We start from the raw sequence: 23,020 nt of genomic DNA, 5'->3' as shown, positions 1-23,020 counted from the left end.
AATAAGAAATCATTTACATAATATTGAAAAATTCTAATTGAACAATCTCAAGTCCTCTATAATGTGATCCAAGATTTATATGAGTGAACTTAAGGAAATCAATTTATTAATTCTATACAAAAGAAACAGTATTGTGTGCCTGGCTTGAGGAATTATTCTATTATCAAATCCAATTTGTTGTTACTATTGCATTGTTGTTGTAGTTGTTGTTGTTCCTTCTTTTTCCAGACGTTTCAGTGTCAGGAAAGCTGTAAGTTGAGATGGTTCAAAAAACACATATTTATTATCTCGATACCTTATTATGCATTTACATGGAAAACGTAAAAAGAAAATACCACCCAGCTGTGTAACTCCTGCTTTCATCATAAGAAACTGACGCCTGCGGTTCTGAGTTTCTCTACTAACGTCTGGAAACATTTGAATTTTCAAACCCAAAAACTCTTTATTCTTGTTCCTAAAAAACATCTTTAGTATCCAATCCTTGTCCGGCAACAACGCCACAGATAGCAAAAGAGTTGCTGGTTTAGCCAAATCTTTATCTGATGTTTCCAGGATTGCTGTCAAATCTTGTTGAAGGTCTTGTATTTCCTGTTTCTTATCCTCCGAATGTTGATCCCTTACTTTAATAGGCAAATAGTATACTCGAGTGAGAGGAGGCAATGATTCCTCAGGAATATTAAGTATCTCCATAAAATACCTTTTTATCATCTCTCTCGGGTTTATAGATAGAATTTTAGGAAAATTCAGCAATCGTAGGTTATTAGTCCGATAGTTATTTTCCATAGTCTCCAATTTTCTTCTAATAATTTGATTATTTTTTATTATTGTAGATTGAACTTGTTTAATCGTTTTCACTTCATTTTCGATTTCTCTCACTTTTTCTTTAATATTTGAAATTTCCTGTTTATTTTCCTCTATTGTCTGTTTTTGAATTTTTATATTCTTTTCGCCTTCTTTAATTTGTTTAGTTAGTGAGTCTCCCAGTTTGGAAACTAAGTCCCAAATTGAGTCAAGAGTCACTTCAGCTGGTTTTTCATGTTTAAAGAAAGTCTCATGTAAAGTTGAAAAGGGCTCACCTTGACTGCCTTCTGTCTGTTGGTCTGGATTTTCTCCTCCTTCTGCTCTATCCGCTGGAACTATCTCTGGGCTTAGCAAAGCCATAGAGACTTCCCCTTGCTGGCTCCCCGGTGTTACAGCCTCACGGTCAGAGAGTGCTGCAGCTTCTGGCCCACTCCTTTCTCGTGGGGAAAAAATTCATTTTTTTACCTCTGTTTGGAGATTTATTTTTCCATCAAGTTGGTTCAAGTCTTTTTTTTCTGCTTTCCTGTCTTCTGCAAATTCTTCTTCTTCAAGTGGTTGCTATCCATTGGTCTTTTCTTCTCTCTCCTGTCTTGTTCCATTCTCTCACTACAACTGCCTCTCACATATTAACCTTTCCATTCAGCTCCTTCTTCCCAAGTCCACTCAAATGTCACCTTTTCTCCCTTCTCTTTACTTTTCAGCTACCTATCAAATTTCTATTTTCTTCTCTCATCTACTTTCTGTTCCTTTCCATCTTAGGTCTAGTCTCATTACCATATTTTTATCCTCTAATCACTGTCCTCTGCTCATTCATTTCCCTGCCAAACCCCTCCTCTTCCCTTCAACTCTCCCACATGCTGCCACTATTCTCAGCTTTTCCCTCACTTCACCCTTCCTGCCCAGCATCTGCTCTTTCTCCCCTCCCCACCCTCGAAGCCTGAAATCTCACTGTCCCTTCTAGTGCTGCCCAATTTGCGATTCAAATCAATTCACTGATTCACTTCGAGTGAATTGATTCAAATCGATTTGTTTTTGAAAAACATTTAACTTACCAATTCGTCAGACCTGTTCAGGCTTTCCCTGTGCCACCAGAGTCCTTGTTTCTGATGTAACTTCCGGTTTTGCAAAACCGGCAGTTACATCAGAAACAAGGACTCCAGTGGCACAGGGAAAGCCCGAACGTGTCTCTGTGTGCAGATCGGCGGCAGCAAGGCTCTCTCCTTCCTGGCCAGAAGTATTTCTCCTCTCTTCCCTGGCCAGGCAAAAGCGGCGGTAGTGAATTAAATTCACTACCCTGCTGCTACTCCAGGCATCTTCTCTCCATTCAGCTGCCCAAGTGGAAACAGGAAGTTTTCACTGAGAGCAAGCTGCATTGGCGAGAAGACACAAGGTGTGGTGGCAAGAGTGGATCGCTAAATAACTACCGCCACTGACAACATGTTGTAACATCAAAATAAAGGTAGTTGGGGGAGAGGGGAGATGGACTTGGGGGAGTTGGTGGACTGGAGGAGAGATGGGGAGAAGATGGATGGGAGAGATGAACTTGGTGGAGGAGGAAAGATGGATGGTGGAGGGGGGAGATGGACTTGGGGGAAATCATGGAGAGGGGAGATGGATAGAAGAAATAATGGATCTAAAAACAGGAGAGGGAGAGAGATGGTGGACAAGGATTTAGGAAGGGAAGGAACAGAAAGGGAGATAAGTTGGACACAAGGGATGGTGTGGAGTTAATAGAGATACTGGATAGGAGAGTAGTTAGAAAGAGAAAGGGAGAGCTGGTGGGGAAGGAAGGAAATATGCTGGATGAAAGGGTAGTTGAGAAAAGGAGAGATGGTGGATCTGGGGATGGTGGGGTCCATCACTGCAGCTACGGGAATAGAGATGAAAAAAAGGAAAGATGCCAGACCTCCAGGGGAAGGAAGGGAAATGGAAGGGGAGGACAGAAATGGAAGATGGATGGTTACCACGGAGAAAGAAGTAAACAACAAATAGGCAAGAGACCCTGGCAAGCAAGTTATTAGAAGACGTTTGTTGCAGAGCCTGGGACCAACATGATTTGAAAAATGACCAGACAACAAAAGGTAGAAAAAATAATTTTATTTTCTGTTTTGTGATTACAATGTGTCAGATTTGAAATTTGTATCCTGCCAGGGCTGGTATTAGACTGTGAATGTGAGCTAGGATTTAACAGAGAGAAGAAAAGTCTTTTTTGTTTATTTTGTTTACACCACAGCACCAATGTGGGTAGGAGAGGGCAAAGGGGGTGAAGAGGCTATAAAATACACTTCTCCCTCCATATTTGCTGTGATAGGGGATTAACAAAACTGCAAATACAGAAAAACCGCAAATAACTTTTTCATATGTTGTTTGCTGTTTTCTATTAAAAACCATCATGAATATGGCGAAACCGCAAATAACATGGTGGGAGACCTGGCCTGTTCCTGAAGGAGAGGCAAAACGCGGTGAAGAAAGTGCTGGGAATCAGCGATTTTCTCTGTAAACGCTTGGAATCAGCGATTTCTCTATGCAAACTGACATAATTGGGGGTGGGGGTGGGTGGAGCCAGCAAGAAGCTAAAAACTGTGAATAATCAAAACCGTGAATGCTGAAACCGCGAATAAGGAGGGAGAAGTGTAAACCCACCAAGATGTTTGGAAAAAAATCACCAAATTGGGCAGGAAAATCAAATCAAAAAATCAATTCAATAGGCTGAATCGAATCAAAATATTTTTTCCTGAATTGGGCAGCACTAATCCCTTCCACTCCACCCTCCAACCAGTATCATCCTGTCCCTTTGTTCTTCTGTTCCTCCAACTATGGTCCAGCATTTCTCCATCTCTCTTCCTTCCCTCCTATTATACAGCATCCTCATTACCTTCTGTCCTGGATCCATCTCCCTCTTTTCCCCCTCCCCATCCTTGCATGGCATTTCTTCCTCTTTCTCCTCTACCCCCATGTGCAATGTCTCTTTCACTGTCTACCATCACACTCACATTTCATCCCTTGCTGCAAAGGGAATGGGGAAAGAGAAAGACAGAGAGTGGATCCAGGGCACATTTCTCCTACCCCTCTACTGCAACATCCAACATTTCTCCCTCTCATACTGCAACATCCAACATTTCTCCCTCTCATCTGGTTCCTGTGCACCATCTTTCACCCCTCCCCACAAACCCTATGCTCAACATTCTCTTATCAACCCTCTCCAGCACCATGTCCAGTGTTCTCCCCAGAAATTTTTTCCAGCCGGGTGGCATGAAAAAGTAGCCGGGCGGGGCGGGGAAATTTGGTAGCGGAGAAAATTAAATGTATACTATTTTTATTAGTTAATTATTATTATTTTCCAATGCTCGATATGACTTCCTTTTTTAAGGTCTGACACTTGTGCCAGAATATTTTTACTAAATCTAAGAAGTATCCAATTCTAGAAGTGAATAATTAGATATTCACCCTCTTTCAAATGGTATAGAAAGGGAAATGCGTTAATGAAGTCATTAGGTTCAATCTAACCATTTATTTCTGCATGAATTTAAACAACTAAAAAAAAAAAAGATAAATATAGCTCATCCAGTCATACAAGAAATGGCTGTACAACACCTCTAATAATGTTTTGATCACTAGGTTCCTTCCTGAGGTCTCACTGAGGATATAAAATAGATGCTATCCCCACTTCCAGACCTCTTCCACATAATTTATGGAGAGGTGTTACTGAGCCTTGAAGGGCACCTGTGTGATTAATCTTTATCTGCTTCTTTTTTATTTTGCTATAGTGCAAAGTAAAAGCTAGGGCAAAACAGTATAGGTAAAGATGCAGGTAATAATTAGCAATGTATTAAAAATATTTTATTTTTATTTGCTTATAATGTCATTTGAAAGCTGCTTGATGATAATACAACTTTAATTTAATTCTTTATAATGTGTGTCTATGTGTTGGGGGGACAACACCTACGTCAATAGTAAAGTTAGAATAGGGTCATTAAATCCAGTGGTGTACCTAGTATATATGACAGCCCGTGCTAATCATTTTTTAACAACCCCCTCCTCTATATAAAAAAAGATATTTTTAGTAATAATCCATGAGTCACACAATAAGGGTGCATCTAGGAAAAGGCAGCATCTTAAACACTGCAGTGAGCATTAGAACACCAACACACGCATTGTAAAACTAAACAAACCAGATCCTACACAGTCAATTGATCCTGTAGTCGATGCTAACAGAAAGCCATGTCCTTTTCATACACACAGAACACAGATACACCCTCGCCCAATATGGAATAATCACAAACTAAAAATAGAAATATGTAGTCAAAAGTTAAACTGAACCAAGAAACCAGACTCTGCATACAATGCAACACCACAGAAACAGTGACACATATCCCCTAATACTGTGCAAAATATAAAGACAGTAGATGTAAATTTGAAAAAAAACTTCTACATAAGTCACCACTTTACAAATTAACAAATAGAAATAAAACAAATAATGAGAAATATTAAAATACCATTTTATTGGACTAATCCATTTTTCAATTAGCTTTCAGAGGCCAAATCTTTCTTCAAGACAGTACAGTAAACAGCTGTTATGGTATCCTGTCCTGATCTGAGGAAAAGGGTTTAGTCCCCCCCAAAATTGCCTTATTTCCATTTCCTATTGATAAATTTTAATCAATACAGTTACAATACTACTTGATTCTACGTAAAGCAAAAAAAATTTTTTTTTTCTACCTTTTGTCGTTTCTGCTTTAGTCATCTTCTCTTCACTCTCTTCTTTCTATTCAGCATTTGTCCTCGCTCCCTTCCAGGCAACATCTGTCCTCTCTCTTTGCCCCTTCCACCAGCCTCTACCCTCTCTACCCCTTCCATCTACTGTCCACCCTATCTCTGCCCCTTGCATCCACTGTCCACCCTTTCTGCCTTTTCCATCCAGTGTCTGCTCTCTCTCTGTTCCATATGGTATATTCCCTCTTTCTATGTCTCTTCAGTAAACTCTATATCCTGTGCCCTTTCTCTCCTTTGTACATGATTTATTTCAGCTTCAACCCCTCTCCATTTTTTGTCTCCACCCCTCCCCTATGCTCTGGCATCTCTCTCTTCTCCTTTCCTTCCTTGCTACTCCACCCCATGGTCTGACATCTCTCTCCCCTTCCCTTCTCTCCCCCCCTCTCCAGTATCTGCCTCTCTCTTTCTCTCCGTCTTTCTTCTGTGAGGAGATCATGTTGATCTTGAACACTGAATAATTCTTCCATATTCCCCATATCACTAAACTGTAGTCTGGTCCAGCAGACTGCTTTGGCACTATTACATGGGTAATAGTAAATTCATTATGCATCAGCTTTCCACACAGAATGCCACAAGTCTCTATTTCTTGTGCTGTGTTTACATCTGCCAGCAGCAGAAACTTGTGAGACAGATCCCTTGGCAATACTACACTTTGGAGCCCTTTGACCATCTGGTTCTGTATGGCTGCAGGCTTTAAAGCTCTGTTTACTGGAGGAGACTGTCCAGCATACATAGTTGCATCACTCTTAAGGATCTGATCAGAGATTATATTAGACAATGTATTTTTAGGCATGGAAAAACAGGACATGTTCTCCTCAATCTACTCAGATGCCCTTTAATGTTCGTCTGATCTCGGGCTAAATCTTGCCTCCTGAGCTAATCTTCAAAGGAGAGCGGAGTGAGAGCCATATCGGCAGTGACATCCGTTTTGGGCCGCATGTTGTGCAGGGCTGGACTAACGCAAGTTGTAAGCTTCCTTCCATCGCTGACCTAACTTCCATAAATCAGCAACGGAGGGAAGCTTACAACTCGCTGCTCTTGCTTGCTTTGGGCCTTCCTCGTTGCCGGGTCCTGCCTTCACGGAAACAGAAAGTAGGCAGGACCCGACAGCGAGGAAAACCCGAAGCAAGCAAGAGCAAGTTGTAAGCTGACCTGTCTCCTATAGCGAACCCATGCTCCAGGGCGTGTGCATGCCGACTTCCCTTCTCTTCCCCCCTCGGGACGTGACTTCCGGTTTCGGAGGGAAGCGGCATGCACGTTAGAGCCCCGCCGGGGAGCATGGATTCAAGTCGCTTGCTGGCGTTAAAAACTAAAAAAAATAAAATAAAAATGTCAGGCTCCTGCGATTCAGGCTGTGCCGAGTCAGCCCGGTAAATCTCCAAGCCGGTGAGAAGGTTTGTTTGTTTTTTTAATGTTGAGCAGAATGCGGCAGCAAGATTGCGATCGAGATTACAGCCGGGCGCTCATCTAAATTAGCTGGGCGGAGCGCCCGGCTGAAAGGCCTTGGGGAGAACACTGATGTCACATATCTCCCTCTCTTCCCTCCACCACCATGGCCAACATTCCTCTTTTTTGTATCCCTTTCCATCTGCCCAACCCTTCTCCCTCCCTCCTCTCTACCACCATGCCCAACAATTTTCCCACTTTCTTCCTTTCCCCATGTGCACTATCTCTTTTTTTTCTTCCTGCTCCATGCACCCAGCTCCAACCATTCTCCCTTTCTCGTCCCTCCTCCACTGGCAGCATCCTTCTTACCCTCCCTTCCTACTCTTCTGTGCAGCATCTCTCTTTTCTCTCCCCATCCCTCCCGTATCTCTTCTTCCATTTCCCTTGCTCGTGTACCATCTCTTACCCTCCCCACCTCTCCAGCCAGTGCATTTCTCTTACCCTCCCTCCCACAGCTTGGGCAGCTTCTTTCTTCCTCCTCGCACCCCAGCCCATGTGCCAGCGGCAGTTCCTACACACTGCTGGTGGCTGACCTGGAAGGTTCCTTCGGATGTGTTTTGCGTCAGAGGGATGCCTTCCATGTTGGCCGCTGCCAGCATGTAGGAGGAACTGCTGCCTGTGGCGTATTGAAGGTTAAGATGCTGGAGGCAGGCAGGTTAGCTGGCTAGGTATACTCCTAGAAAATAGAATAGGTGAAAAATTCTTAGATTAACCAAAATAAATCTAGATCCACACAAGGTTAATTATACAAAGATAAGGTATCTAAATGAAGGAAAGAATCTCTGGGCTCATAAGAACATAAGAGATGCCGCTGCTGGGTCAGACCAGTGGTCCATCATGCCCAGAAGTGAGCTCACGCGGCGGCCCTTTTGGTCAAAGACCAGTGCCCTAACAGACTTAGGAACTTGTCTAACTTTGTCTTGAATCCCTGGAGAGTGTTTTCCCCTATGACAGCCTCTCTGGGTGAAGAAGAACTTCCTTACGTTTGTACGGAATCTATCCCCTTTCAACTTTAAAGAGTGTCCTCTCGTTCTCCCTACCTTGGAGAGGGTGAACAACCTGTCCTTATCTACTAAGTAACTTGAATGTTTTGATTATGTCCCCTCTCAATCTCCTCTGTTCGAGGGAGAAGAGGCCCAATTTCTCTAATCTGTTGCTGTATGGCAGCTCCTCCAACCCCTTAACCAGCTTAGTCGCTCTTCTCCGGACCCTTTCGAATAGTACCATGTCCTTCTTCATGTATGGCGACCAGTACTGTACGCAGTACTCCAGGTGAGAGCACACCATGGCCCGGTATAGCGGCATGATAACCTTCTCCGATCTGTTCATGATCCCCTTCTTTATCATTCCTAGCATGCTGTTCGCCCTTTTCGCCGCTGCTGCACATTGCAGTCGGCTTCATCAACTTGCCGATCAGAACTCCCAAGTCCCTTTCCTGGGAGGTCTCAACAAGTATCGCCCCGGACATCCTGTACTCATGCTTGAGATTTTTGTTACCGACATGCATCACTTTACACTTATCCACGTTGAACCTCATCTGTCATGTCGATGCCCATTCCTCGAGCCTGATTATGTGCTAGCAGTTTAGTGCGCGCTAGATGCTAACGCCAGCATTGAGCTGGCGTTAGTTCTAGCTATTTAGCGCGTGCTAAAATTCTGCATGCACTAAACGTTTTTGCAGCTTAGTAAAAGGAGCCCTCAAGGATCATAGTAATATTATCCATATAGGAATTGTGGCATGGGTATCTTTCATTGATCCAAAATTTTCATATATTATAGTGACTTTTTTCATCAAATCCAATAAATTATTACTACTCAAAAAATTATTAATTTATTAAAGAAATTTTTTTAACTAATAACAAACTGCTTGTGCATATTGCACCACAGAGCTCAATTTAGTCTCAACCAATATTAGCAGTCATAGACACTTGTATTGCTACTCATTATGCTTAGTTTCAATACAAATAACTCAGTGCTGTAACTCAATGCTGAAGATATACAGCTAAATCTCCATATGAGACAGAATCAACGTCATATTGTGAAGTATAGAATCGCACCCAGCATTAATGGTTGTAAAATAGAGCACCCCCCAGCCCCTTGGATAATATGCTTTTGGTCGTCAAACAAAAAATATTGAAAGAGGTTGAAGCTGCACATATTGAGGACCAGAAAGGTTCAACAATTTAAATAAAGAACAAAGGAAAGCTTTGAATGATCTAGCTAATGATGAACAAATTATCATAAGGAAAGCCGACAAGGGAGGTGCAGTAGTCATATTAAATACAGATGACTACATGAATGAAGCATTTAAACAATTAAATGATGAGAATGTGCAGTATATAAACATATTAAATTGGATTCAACTAGAACAGGGGTAGGGAACTCCGGCCCTCGAGAGCCGTATTCCAGTCGGGTTTTCAGGATTTCCCCAATGAATATGCATTGAAAGCAGTGCATGCAAATAGATCTCATGCATATTCATTGGGGAAAACCTGAAAACCCGACTGGAATATGGCTCTCGAGGACCGGAGTTCCCTACCCCTGAACTAGAAGATTGTAGAATGCTATCAAGAAACTAGTGAAATAAGGGACGCAGGAAGGTTTTCTGACTAAAAAAGATGCAAGATTTCTTTACACCTCAAATACTACCATTCCTATACTTTACTTTTTGCCTAAGATTCACAAAAATTTGGACATTCCACCTGGTCGTCCAATTATTTCTTCACGCAGTTCACTCCTTGAACCATTGAGTAAATTTGTGGATTTTTTCTTGAAGGACATTGTAATTCGAAGCAGTACATATATCAAAGATACTGCCCACTTCTTCAGAATTATGTAATTTGTACTAGCAGGTGATTTTTCCCTTCATGATGGTGACGCTAGATGTTATATCACTCTACATCAGGGGTGTCAAAGTCCCTCCTCGAGGGCCGTAATCCAGTCGGGTTTTCAGGATTTCCCCAATGAATATGCATTGAAAGCAGTGCATGCACATAGATCTCATGCATATTCATTGGGGAAATCCTGAAAACCCAACTGGATTCCGGCCCTCGAGGACCGACTTTGACACCTGTGCTCTACATAATTATTCCTCAAGACGCAACTATACAGATTGTCAAAGAAGCTCTATATTCTTCTCCAAGACCTTTTGATTCCTCCGGAGTTGATTAAAGTGGCCTTAAAAGAAAACTTTTTTTTATTTTTAATAAAGAATTGTTTCTACAACTCTCAGGCGTAGCAATTGGGGGCGACATTTGCTCCATCTATTGCCAATTCGTACATGATTAACTTTGAAACTGAATGGATTAACAATTCTCCCTTTAGTGATAAAATCTATAGTTGGCATAGACGATGTTTTTCTACTCTGGAGAGGTAATGAATGTGCTCAACGTCAATATAAAATTTTCAATGACGTCATCTACAATATCTATACATTTTTTTGATGCGGATATCTGTCAAGCTGATAATACTTTTGTCACAAAGGTTTACACAAAAAGTACAGATAAAAGTACACTTTTAAAATATGACAGTTGCCATCCGAAGAAACTAAAAGAGAGCTTGCCGTTTTCTCAAATGGTAAGGAAATTGAAGAGTTCAAGGTTCAATAAAAAAAAAAACTTCAAAAAAAATTTTTGTCTAGAGGATACCCAAAGCATGTGATGGAGAGAGCGAGACGTCGTGCAAAATATATCAACATGGAACAGCTTCTTGATGAACGAAGATCTAATGAATTAGAGGAGAATGTGGAAACTTATGTTTTGCGGTACTGTTCAAAAAGTAACTCTGTAGCACAAATTATTAAGAGAAACTGGGAAATTGTCAATCTTCACCCAGCCTTTAATAAGAAAACCCTCAGAATAGCATTCTCACTTAATTCCAACCTAAAAGAAATTCTATGTCCTTAAATGATTAAACCAAAGGGAACATCTGTAATTGATATTGCAAGGGGACACTTTAAATACCATACATGTAGTATTTGTCAGTTCACATTACAGACAAAATTCTTTATCAATCCATCTACCAACAAGAGCTATGACTTAAATTTTTTTTACGAACTGTAGGTCTACCTTTGTTATTTACCTTATCATCTGCCCCTGTAAATTATTGTATGTGGGCATGACTACGAGAGATCTGAAGACCAGAATGTGTGAACATAAGTCAAATCTGAAACAGAATCAAAGCTCAGAGGTTATTGTCAAACACTGCGCTTCATTTCAACACAAATTCCACGATCTCCAGTGTCTAGTTATTGATCAGGAACCCAAATCTTGAGGGGAGGTAACAGGATAAAAAGATTCAAACAGAAGGAATTAAGGTGGCTTTACTTTTTGAAAAGTATTCATCTGTATGGACTGAATACAGCTTTGGATTGGTCAGTTTTTGTTGAATTTTCCTTTTTCATTGACATAGGGGCTTTGCTGCCAGACTAGATAGGGAGTTTTACACCAATGAGATATAACTACGTCATTTTGTCCTACTGTGTGTGTGTCAGCATTCAGGCTGTTTTAAGCGCCATCTTTTCAAATGCATTTTTGTGTCACAACGAATGATGTATTAATACTAAAAGTAAGTACAGCTTTTTACGTCAATTGTGAGGGATATGGCAATGACCGCTTGAAATTTATTTTTTCTGTTTTCAGTTGTAGCCCGATTTGTTAACCTTGAGGAAGCCGCTTGTTAGCGGCGAAACAGGTTCCTATCTGACAGATACTGATTGGGGCTAATGCGGCATATTTCATGCAGCCTTACTGACACAAGTTGAAGCAGAAGATAAGTGCTTTATTTTACAATCATTAATGCGGGGTGTGATTCTATACTTCACAATATGACGTTGATTCTCATATTGAGATTTAGCTATATATCTTCAGCATTGAGTTTTAGCACTGAGTTATTTGTATTGAAACTAAGCATAATAAGTAGCAATACAAATATCTATGACCGCTAATATTGGTTGAGACTAAACATTGTGCTCGGTGGTACAATATGCACAAGCAGTTTGCTATTATTTTGAAAAAAGATAAAGAGAAACATTTTTCTATAATAAATTAATAATTTTTTGAAAAGTAATAATTTATTGAATTTGACAAAAAAGTCACTATAATATATGAAGGTTTTGGATCGATGAAAGATACCCATGCCACAATTCCTATATGGATAATATTACTATGATCCTTGGAGTGGCAATTCTGAGATTCTTTCCTTTATTTAGATACCTTATCTTTGTATAATTAACCTTGTATGGATCTAGGTACACTCCCACCCATCTTCCATCCCCTACATTGACCCTGTTCCCTGGCAACCAGAAAACAGTCTTGAGGGTCAAGTCCAAGAGGGAAGCATCTTAAAGGGGCTCAAAAGGAGCCCTGGTAAAGCCAGGTTAAAGTCCCAGGAAGGGAAAGGCTACTTAACTGGTGGTTTGACACAGAGGCCACTTCAGAAAATCAACATCAGGATGATTTGTCCACAAGGACCAACAATCCCAGGATCTAAAAACAAGAGCGTGAGAGAGACCCCGGTCAACTGGACTCAAAGAGAAGTCACAGAGAAGCCTTTATCCTGACCAACCTGAAGGCAGGCGAGAATCAGCGAGGTTGGAGCACCGCCTGGTCCTGGACACACCAACGTTGGAAGGTGTTCCATGCATTAATGCAAGCCAAAATCATGGATGACTTCTTAGACTTGAGAAGAGCATCTACAACCATAGCAGAATATCCCCTGTGCTCTAAGGCTCAAGAGCCATGCCGTAAGAGCAAAGGGACCCGGAACCTCCAAGGACAACTAAACTCAGCAGGAGGTCCAGATGGTCGCTCAGATGAAAGCTGCAACTCTTGTACAGACACCCCAGATCTGCATACCACAATCTGCAAGAACAACATGGCCTGGATGGACCGTGCTCCGGTCTGGTCTGGCTAAGGAGGAAAGACATACAGGAGATCTGAGTCCACAGCTATTCCAGAGCGTCAAGCCCCTTTCTTCTGGGCTTGGATCTGCAACTGAATTAGTGATCTACTATCTTGATTCTTGCCAAGGCTAGAAGGTGGAAGTGGGCCCAACCCCAGTGCATCACAAGTGATCAGCACGCCACTGCAGACAGGGCTCATTTGCCTGGATCCAGAATCTGTTGAAGTCTGTTCGAACATTGTCTATTCCCACCACATACACTGCCATCAGAGCTAGGAGGTGATGTTCCACCTAAAAAATGAAGGCAGGCTTCCTGAGCCAGAGGAGTGCTCTTGGTCCCTCCCTGGTGATTGCCCTAGGCTACTGCTATTGCATTGCCAGAGAAGACGCTGGTCGCTTGGTCCTCCAGAGTCTTCTGCAATCTCATCAGAGCTAGCTGAATGGCTCTGAGCTCCAACTGGTTGAGTGACCATTTTTGCTGAGAAAGAGTGCAACTCCCCTGAATAAGAGAACGATCCAGACAACGAATCGATTCACCAAAGTGAATCGGGCAGTATTAGTAAGCAGACAACTGAATTTTTGACAGGGCTGGCTTCAGGAATTAAGTGTCTGTCTACTAGAAAGAAGATTAACAAGGTTAAGAACCTAGTCTTTCCTTCTAGTTCAATAGACACTCCATTCCTGAACCTGTGCAATGTATCAAAGCAGTCTGAGTTTAGGGTGGGACAGATGAGCCTGCTATCAGAACTGAAGCTCCGAATGTGAAGTCCTGTTTGGTGCCACATCCACACTGTAAAACTTTGTGAACGTATGAAGAGAAGACTAAGTGGCTGTTCTATAGATGTCTTTTGGGTATGCTGCAGAATATTCTGCCATGAGGTAGGAGTGTGTGGCGCAGTGGTTGGATCTACAGCCTCAGCACCCTGGGGTTGTGGGTTCAAACCCCGCGCTGCTCCTTGTGACTCTGGGCAAGTCACTCAGTCCTCTATAGCCCCAGGTACATTAGATAGATTGTAAGCCCACCGGGACAGATAGGGAAAATGCTTGAGTACCTGATTGTAGAAACCGCTTAGATAACCTTGATAAGCGGTATATCAAATCCTAATAAACTTGAAACTTGAACACTGCTAGTAGAGTGCATTTTAACAGATATTGTCCAAATTTAAATGAAAAGAAACATGAGCAGAAAGACAAGCTCCTACCATCTCACTTGTAAGAAGACAACTGAGAAATTGAAGGACATCCCAGGAGAATGGGAGGCAGAGCAAAAAGAATGCAAATGAAGCTCCCTACAAGAATTCTCCCAAGAAGGGGTTGACTACAGGTTCAGGAATGGAGTGTATTGTACTAGAAGGATACCCCCCCTGCAGTTAGGTGCTACCTTATAAAATAGTACCTAGTGCACATATGCACCTGTTAATTAACGGCACCTTTGGTGCACTTAACGAGCACTACCAATAGGTACCAGTTTAAAATGATTAGAAGCCACAGAGTAATAAAGCAGGAGGGCTAAGAAGGAAAGACAAAAACAGTTTCAAGGAAAGAGAAGTTACAAAAGGAAGATCATGGTGTTTAGGAAGAATGTAGATAATATGATATGCAGGATATAAGTATTATAAATATATATATACAGTATATATTTTTAATAACAGGACTGAAAAGGCCTGTAATCTAATTATTTTAATAGTACCAAAAATCGTTGTTTAGGTACTGATACACACAACCCTGCTGACAAAAGCTTTCCCAGTGATAGCTATGATTTTGTCCAATCCAATTGTGAGTTAATTTTAGATATTGCGCTTTACTTAAAGCAAATTTTAAGCTAAACCAAAAGAAGTAAAATTATATGAAAGATGAAGCGCGTTACGGCTTCAAACTCATATGTAAATAATTTATATACAAAAACACGTAATTCCAAAGAACTCTACCCCCTAGTGGCTGACCGCTTTCGGCACCCCATCATTTTTCCGTGTAAAACAAAAACCATTTCGTCACGTGATGAATTCGGAAAATGGCTGCGATATTTTCCTCTCATAAACGCTTAGCAAGGACTCGCTGTTTGCGAAGTCAGATATGCTCTTTGATGCGGAGGGGGATCGAAAGTCGGGCAGCGGAGGAAGGGGAACTAAGTGGTGCCCAGAGGCTAGCGGAGCGTTTGCGACAAGAGCAGAAGAACAAGGGGAAGGAAGAGCAGGTGAGACTAGGTGTGAGTGACTAAACGTCATTAACCGGCGCCGAACTGGGATGCATGTTAACTTTAGTGTGTGCTGCTGCTGCTGCTGCGATTAGTGTAAGAAAAAACTTGGCTACTCACCTAAATCCACCATACGACCCCTCTCCTAAAGTTACTTAATTGGCTCCCCCATCCATTTGCGAATAATAATAATTTTATTTCTTATATACCGCTATACCATAAGTTCAAAGCGGTTTACAACAAAATTCACGCAATGAGAGTATGGGATGATTCCAACAAGAAACATATGTTTACAACAAGATATGTAAGTTCAGAGCGGTTTGCAAGAAGGTACATGCAATGAGAATACAGATGTTTGCAACAAGCAACGAATGATTACAGCAGGATACAGAAGTACAGAGCGTTTTACAACAGGATACATGAATTCGGGGCAGTTTACAAGAAGATGCATGCAATGAGAATAAGAGGTTTACAACAAGATACACGCAATGGGAGTAGGGGGGTAATGGGGAGAGAAAGAACTTTCAGGGATACAGAATTGACAATGGAAGAGAACTCAAACTCCTCTTACTGACCTACAAATGCATTCACTTCGCAGCCCCTCATTATGTTTCTTATCTCCCCCTATTTTCCCCCACCCCATGAAATTCGCTCAGCCTGTAGGTCTCTCCTTCTCCACTGCCAACTCCAGACTGTCCCTTCTGTCTTGCTGAGCCATATGCCAGGAACAAACTGCCCGAATCCCTACAGTGGACTCCGTTTTTGGCAGTATACAAGTCCAAGTTAAAAGCCCACCTCTTGGAGACCTGCTTTCAGCTCCTCTCACCTTGGGTTTGTCTGCATCCCTAACCCTATATGCAAGGAGTGTCAAATTTTGGTCCTCCAGGGCTGTAATCCAGTCTGGTTTTCAGGATTTCCGCAATGATTATACATGAGATCCATTTGCATACACTGCTTTCATTGTATGCTAATAGATTTCATGCATATTCATTGGGGAAATCCTGAAAACCCGACTGGATTGCGGCCCTCGAGGACAGACATTTGACATCCCTGCTATGTCATGTCTCTGTCTGTCCAAGTTAGACTGTAAGCTCTTCTGAGCAGAGACCATCTATTAAATGTCAAAATGTACAGTGCTGTGTGTGCCTGTCAGTGCTATAGAAGTGATAAATAGTAATAGTAGCTGTTGATTCTTACTTGCCACGAAACTGCAGAAAAGTATCACTTTAAGAACTTGAACTGAGTGGCACAGTGGTTAGAGCTACAGCCTCAGCACCCTGAGGTTGTGGGTTCAAACTCAACGCTGCTCCCTGTGACCCTGGGCAAGTTACTTAATCCTCCATCACCCCAGGTCATTAGATAGATTGTGAGCCCGCCGGGACAGATAGGAAAATGCTTGAGTACCTGTGTAAACTGCTATGAATGTGGTTGTGTAACTACAAAAAGGTAGTATACAAGTCCCTATCCCTTATCCCTTCTACCTGTGCTTTTGTAAAGGTGTTACAATACAGAGTTAGCGTTTTCTGAGTTGGTTCTCAATACAATTCTCTTAAACCATAATCAATCTTATTTCTGCCTATAATCAATCTACCTGCTTATACATACCTACTTACACATATCTAAGAAAATAATACCCTTAGCGCACATGCACACTTCAATTTTTGTGGCTCTGTGGTCGGCAGAGAAACGTTGCAGAGTGTGGTGCGTATGCGGCGCATGCGCACATTGGGAGCCGACATCAGGGAGAGAAGGAGGCGGCGGCGACCGAGCTACGGAGTTAGGGGAGGGAAGGCCACAACTGCTGCCGCTCTGTGGTCGCACAGCCTTCTCCTCTGCCTCCACTCTCCCCTCTGGGTGAATTTCCGGGTCGAGGATGAGGATTTCTTGGAGGCTGGTGGCGCTGCCGCAGAGGGGGTGGGATGGGATGGGGGGCGGTCAAAGGAAGGGGAGCGGGGCACAGGCAGGGAACGGGAGAGAGGAAAGGAAAGAGACAGACAAGACAGCGACCAAGGAGAGAGAGAGAGAAAGAGATAGAAAGACAGACAGCGGCCAAAGAGAGAGAGAGAGACAGAAAGACACACAGGCAGCGGCCAAGGAAAGAGAGTGAAAGAGAAAGAAAGGCACATAAACAGCGGCCAAGGAAAGAGAGAAAGAAAAAGACAGAAACATACACAGACAGCAGCCAAGGAGAGAAAGAGATAGAAAGACAGTCAGACACACACACAGCGGCCAAGGAGATAGAGAGACAGACAGCGGCCAACGAGAGAGAAAAAGACAGAAAGACAAATACACAGCGGCCAATGAGAGAGAGAAAGAGACAGAAAGGCACAAAAACAGCGGCGAAGAAGAAAGAGAGAGAAAAAGACAGGAACATACACAGACAGCAGCCAAGGAGAGAAAGAGATAGAAAGACAGACAGACACACAGACAGTGGCCAAGGAGATAGAGAGACAGACAGCGGCCAATGAGAGAAAGAGACAGAAAGGCACATAAACAATGGCCAAGGAGAAAGAGCGAGAAAGAGGCAGAAACATACACAGACAGCGGCCAAGGAGAGAAAGAGATAGAAAGACAGACAGACACACAGACAGTGGCCAAGGAGATAGAGAGACAGACAGCGGCCAATGAGAGAGAGAGAAAGAGACAGAAAGGCACATAAACAGCGGCCAAGGAGAAAGAGACAGAAACATACACAGAGAGCGGCCAAGGAGAGAGAGAGAGCAAGAAAGAGACAGACAGACACACAGCTGCCAACGAGAAAGACACACAGACAGCGGCCAAGGAGAGAGACAGATAGACAGACAGCGACCAAGGAGAGAGAGACACACACACAGAAAGATAGACAGACACACAGAAAGACAGACAGCGGTCAAGGAGAGAGGGAGAGACAGAAAGACAGGCAGACAGAAGCCAAGGAGAGAGAGAGAGACAGAAAGACACACAAACAGTGGTCAAGGAGATACACAGAAAGAAAGACAGACAGACAGTGGCCAAAGAGAGAGAGAAATAGAAAGAAAGACAGCGGCCAATGAGAGAGAGAGAGAAAGAAAGACAGACAGACACATCTATTCTAGCACCCGTTAATGTAACGGGCTTAAAGACTAGTCTATATATAATTTATTTATTTATTCATATTATACTTTCTTATACACTCATATAAATATATACATCCATATTTAGTGTCATGTACTGTGTTCATCCTATTCCTATTTCAATTCGCACTTAGTGTCTTGTCACTTTAAAAAAAAAAAAAAAAGTAAGTCTCTCGACTTCCCATACCATGCATGCACAGATGCCTTATTCCCGATGTTAGCTCACAGGATCATCAGTTCTCAGGTTTCTGCAGAGAGAAGCTGTGTTCTTTGGAGTTGGTCCAAAGCATATCAAATTTGACTTTTTGGGTTGTTTGGTTTTTTTTTGAAGGGGGTGTGCCTTCCCATGTTTATTTTCTTCTGTATTTTCTTTATTTTTTATTTCCTTTTCAAAAGAATTTTATTTCTTCCACTTTTCATTTTTAGGCCTTCAGCCCCTAAACAGACTGTCATTGTTGGTGACCGATCTACCCAACTTCCGGGGACCATTGAGTCCTTCAATCTTGCATTGATGGTGTTCCCCTGCCCCCCCTCATGTCAATGCTGTCCAGTGGTTTTAAGTGGTGCACTCTTGAGGTTGCAATGAGAACTTGCAGTAGCTATTTAGTGGCTCTGCACAGGCAGGAGCTTAGGAGAATTGTTCCTGCCCTGGTTCACCGCTGGACCACCAGGGCGTGCAAGGTAGGCCTTTTCAGGTGCAGGAGATGGGAGGGAAATAAGGTGGTGCAGAGCCAGCTGGGACAGGACACAGGAGGGGTTCCTCCTGTACCTGCTCACTGCTGGACCACTAGGCTTCAAGGCAAGGCCGGAGGTGGCCTGCAACAGGTCAGAGAGGGAGCAAGGATACAGAGACGACCGGTACAGGATACGGTAAGGGTTGCTCCTGTCCTGGCTCACCACTGGATCACCAGGGCTCAAGGCAAGCCCAGGGGAGGCCTACAATGTGTCTGCGGAAGTGGGGGGGAGAGTGCACATCAGGGGATGGTGAATATAAACAGAGACCCCTCCCATTTCTTGGGCCCAAAAATCTCAGTTTATATAAGAGTATATATGCTAGGTCTGTGTGATAGGTACATGCTAGTATACTTTGTGGTCAATATCAAAGGACTAATGTCTCTACTATCTCATCAACTTTTATGCAATTAGTTAGGGCTTCAGACATGCCATTTTTGTTCGCCCGTTTTTTCCGGCGATACAAAATAATCTTGGTGGCTATGGCTGTGGCTTCTTCATTCGCCCATTCAAAAAAATTTTTGTCTTTTTAAAACGTTTTTATTTTTTCTTATTTTAATTTTTTTTCTTATATAAAGTGCATAGTGCTCTCATAAATATTTGCAATGAAAATTTGCAATAAAAGTTTTGACTTATCTTAAGCATATGCTTAAGCATATGCATATGCTTAAGATAAGTCAAAACTTTTATTGCAAATTTTCATTGCAAATATTTATGAGAGCATTATGCACTTTATATAAGAAAAGAAATTAAAATAAGAAAAAATAAAAACGTTTTAGAAAGACAAAATTTTTTTTGAATGGGCGAATGAAGAAGCCACAGCCATAGCCACCAAGATTATTTTGTATCGCCGGAAAAAACGGGCGAACAAAAATGGCATGTCTGAAGCCCTAACTAATTGCATAAAGGTTGATGAGATAGTAGAGACATTGGTCCTTTGATATTGAATATAAAGTATGGACCAATGTTGAAGAAGGGACTGGGACATTTACTTATATAGTATACTTTGTGGTGGCATATCTTATATTTTTAATTGAAATCCTAGGATTTGAACTTATAACCTCTCTGCTCCAAAGCCACCAAGCATATATTTGTCTAATAAGTCTTCACAGCTTGCAAAACATTCAAATTTAAATTTGTTTTGACTGAAAATAGTTGCCAGTAAGAAAATCTGAGACTTACAGAGCTAGGGAGAGAGTATTATAGCCACTGACATTAGTACTCTGTTTTGGAATATTTCTTGGCAGGTTCATGAAAGCCCTGTGAATCAGCAAGTGAAGAAACTAGTACAACTCACCCAACAGTTACAACATGTTCATCCAAATGTGTTAGCGAAGGCGCTGGCTCGAAGTACTGTGTATCAGGACGAGCAGATCGTTGTGGTGGATAAACCTTATGGTGTTCCTGTGCATGGTGAGAAGGATGCTTTTACATTGCTTCTTACATCCCTAAGGCTCAGATGTTCAAGAGGGGCCCTCTCAGATGTTCAGATACAATGGCTGCCAAAGCAGACTTTTTTACCTAGTAAACTAGCTGATGGCAGTAAAGAGGAGGGGTGGAAGAACATATCCACAGTTGTCTAGAGGTCTTTCTATGCTACCCACACTCTGTTCTTATCTTCTGATTCTGTCTCTGCCAGCTTTTCAAGTTTCAAGTTTATTGATTTTTGATATCCCGATCATAAAACAAATATCTGACCGGTTAACAATATAAAAAAAAAATTTAAAATAGGAGAGAAAGAACTAGTTAATGGGGTGTTTGAGAAATATGCGAAAACATATTAGACATATACTGACAAACATGACCGTGAGGAGAGATGGGAAGGAAGGGAAAAGTTACATAATATTAGAGGAAATGAGATAGAAGGAAGGGATAGAACATGAAGGACAGGGGTGCATGGTATAAAAGATATGCGCTGAAATAAAGGGGAGCTTTTAGGACAATGATGAGTAAGTAAGTGAATATAAGTGGTTAAGGGTTGTTGAAAGCATCCTTGAATAGGAAAGTTTTTAGATTAGTTTTGAATTTAGGTAAATGAGTTTCATCCCGAAGAAATTGAGGAAGAGAGTTCCATAAAGTAGGAGCTGTTATAGCAAAATTGGTTTTCCTTGTATAATAAGATTCTTTTAGAGAAGGGATGAAAAGGAGTTTTTGGTCCGTAGAACGTAAGGTACGGGGAGAACTTTGAGGAATTAGTAATTTGTCTAAAAATAAGGGCAAATGGGAGAGCTTGATTTTAAATGAGAGCATTAGAATTTTATAAACTATACGGTGTGTGACTGGGAGCCAATGAGCCTCCTTAAGAAGCGGGGTAACGTGATCGAATTTTCCTATTTTGTAAATGAGTTTGATTGCGGTATTTTGTATAATCTGCAAACGGCGAAGTTCTTTTTGGGGTAGTCCATTTAATAATGAGTTACAGTAGTCTAGGTGAGAAATAACTAAAGAATGAATGAGGATATTGATAGAGTCGGTATTTAGGATGGAGATGAGTGAGCGAATGATACGAAGTTTAAAAAAACAAGTTTTTACTACAGTGTTTATATGATCGTGGAAAGTGAGATCTGTGTCTAGAGTAACGCCCAGTAGTTTTATTTTGGTATCCATAAGTAAGGGTGTGGATTTGATGTAGATAGTTCCTGGTAAGGTTTCAGATTTTTTAATGGGAAGGAGTAAGCCACAAGATTTAGCAACGTTAGAGATATACAGATCCCCTTTTATGGGAATTTTAAAATTTTATATTATGATGGGGAGGGCAAGGCACTTGTTTAGCTAGTGCCCATAAAATGGTTAATCCTGCCCTGTGTAAGTCAAGGAATCATACAACAGAAGGAACTTTAAAAAAATGTTGGAGGAGTGGGATCTTACAGTAGATCAGGGCCATAAATAATCTAGACAGGGCCCCCGTTCACAGTTCTTTGCATGACTCTTGAAAGAAGCAAGCAAACTCAAACCAGACATCTTGAAATAGACAATTTTATACTTAGCTTTTTATTCGAGCAGGTAATGAATCAGGAGTTACAATGATCTGGTACAGCTACAAATTCTTGGTTGATAATAAGCACACTTAGAAATTTAATCTTCCTTCCCTAACTGAGACAAGCCTTACCTGCGTACGTTCTGGTTCAGCAGGAACTTATCTAACTTTGCCTTGAATCCCTGGAGGGTGTTTTCCCTATAACAGCCTCTGGAAGAGCGTTCCAGTTTCCTACCACTCTCTGGGTGAAGAAGAACTTCCTTACATTTGTACGGAATCTATCCCCTTCAGTGTTCTCCTCAGAAATTTTTTCCAGCCGGGTGGCATGAAAAAGTAGTCGGGTGGGATGGGGAAATTTGGTAGTGGAGAAAATTAAGGGCTCCTTTTACAAAGGTGTGTTAGGACCTTAACGTGCGGAATAGCACGCGCTAAAATGCCCCGTGTGCTAGCCGCTACTGCCTCCTCTTGAGCAGGCGGTAGTTTTTCAGGTAGCGCACGCTAATACGGTGCGTGTGCTAAAAACGCTAGCGTACCTTTGTAAAATTAGCCCTAAATGTGTACTATTTTTATTAGTTAATTATTATTGTTTTCCAATGCTCAATATGACTTCCTTTTTTAAGGTTTGACACTTGTGCCAGAATATTTTTACTAAATTTAAGAAGTATCCAATTCTAGAAGTGAATAATTAGATATGCGCCCTCTTTCAAATGGTATAGAGGTTTAAAAAAAGGGAAATGCGTTAATGAAGTCATTGAGTTCAATCTAGCCATTTATTTCTGCATGAATTTAAACAACTAAGAAAAAAAAGATAAATATAGCTCATCCAGTCATACAAGAAACAGCTCTACAGCACCTCTAATAATGTTTTGATCACTAGGTTCCTTCCTGTGGTCTCACTGAGGATATGAAAAAGATGCAATCCCCACTTCCAGACCTCTTCCACATAATTTATGGAGAGGTGTTACTGAGCCTTGAAGGAGACCTGTGTGATTGCACTACAGCAAAATAATAAAGTAGCAAATTAAGTTCAAAGTGAGAGCTAGGGCAAAACAGTTTAGGTAAAGATGCAGGTAATAATTAGCAATGTATTAAAAATATTTTATT

At 41.7% G+C, this 23,020-nt stretch overlaps 1 protein-coding gene across 1 annotated transcript in view; it reads left to right on the top strand.

Annotated features, from left to right (window-relative positions):
* The first annotated feature begins 14,899 nt into the window (after nucleotides 1–14,899).
* Nucleotides 14,900–23,020, top strand: part of RPUSD4 (RNA pseudouridine synthase D4) — a 55,568-nt gene continuing 47,447 nt past the window's right edge. Inside the window, exons 1-2 of the mRNA XM_033947332.1 lie at nucleotides 14,900–15,115; nucleotides 20,187–20,352. Of these exons, the coding sequence (XP_033803223.1) occupies nucleotides 14,933–15,115; nucleotides 20,187–20,352 (349 nt within the window). The 5' untranslated portion in view covers nucleotides 14,900–14,932. The remainder of the gene's footprint in view (nucleotides 15,116–20,186; nucleotides 20,353–23,020) is intronic.

The sequence above is a fragment of the Geotrypetes seraphini genome, chromosome 5 (assembly GCF_902459505.1).
Source record: "Geotrypetes seraphini chromosome 5, aGeoSer1.1, whole genome shotgun sequence".
Taxonomy (NCBI): domain Eukaryota; kingdom Metazoa; phylum Chordata; class Amphibia; order Gymnophiona; family Dermophiidae; genus Geotrypetes; species Geotrypetes seraphini.
This window is presented reverse-complemented; position numbering and strand designations above follow the sequence as displayed.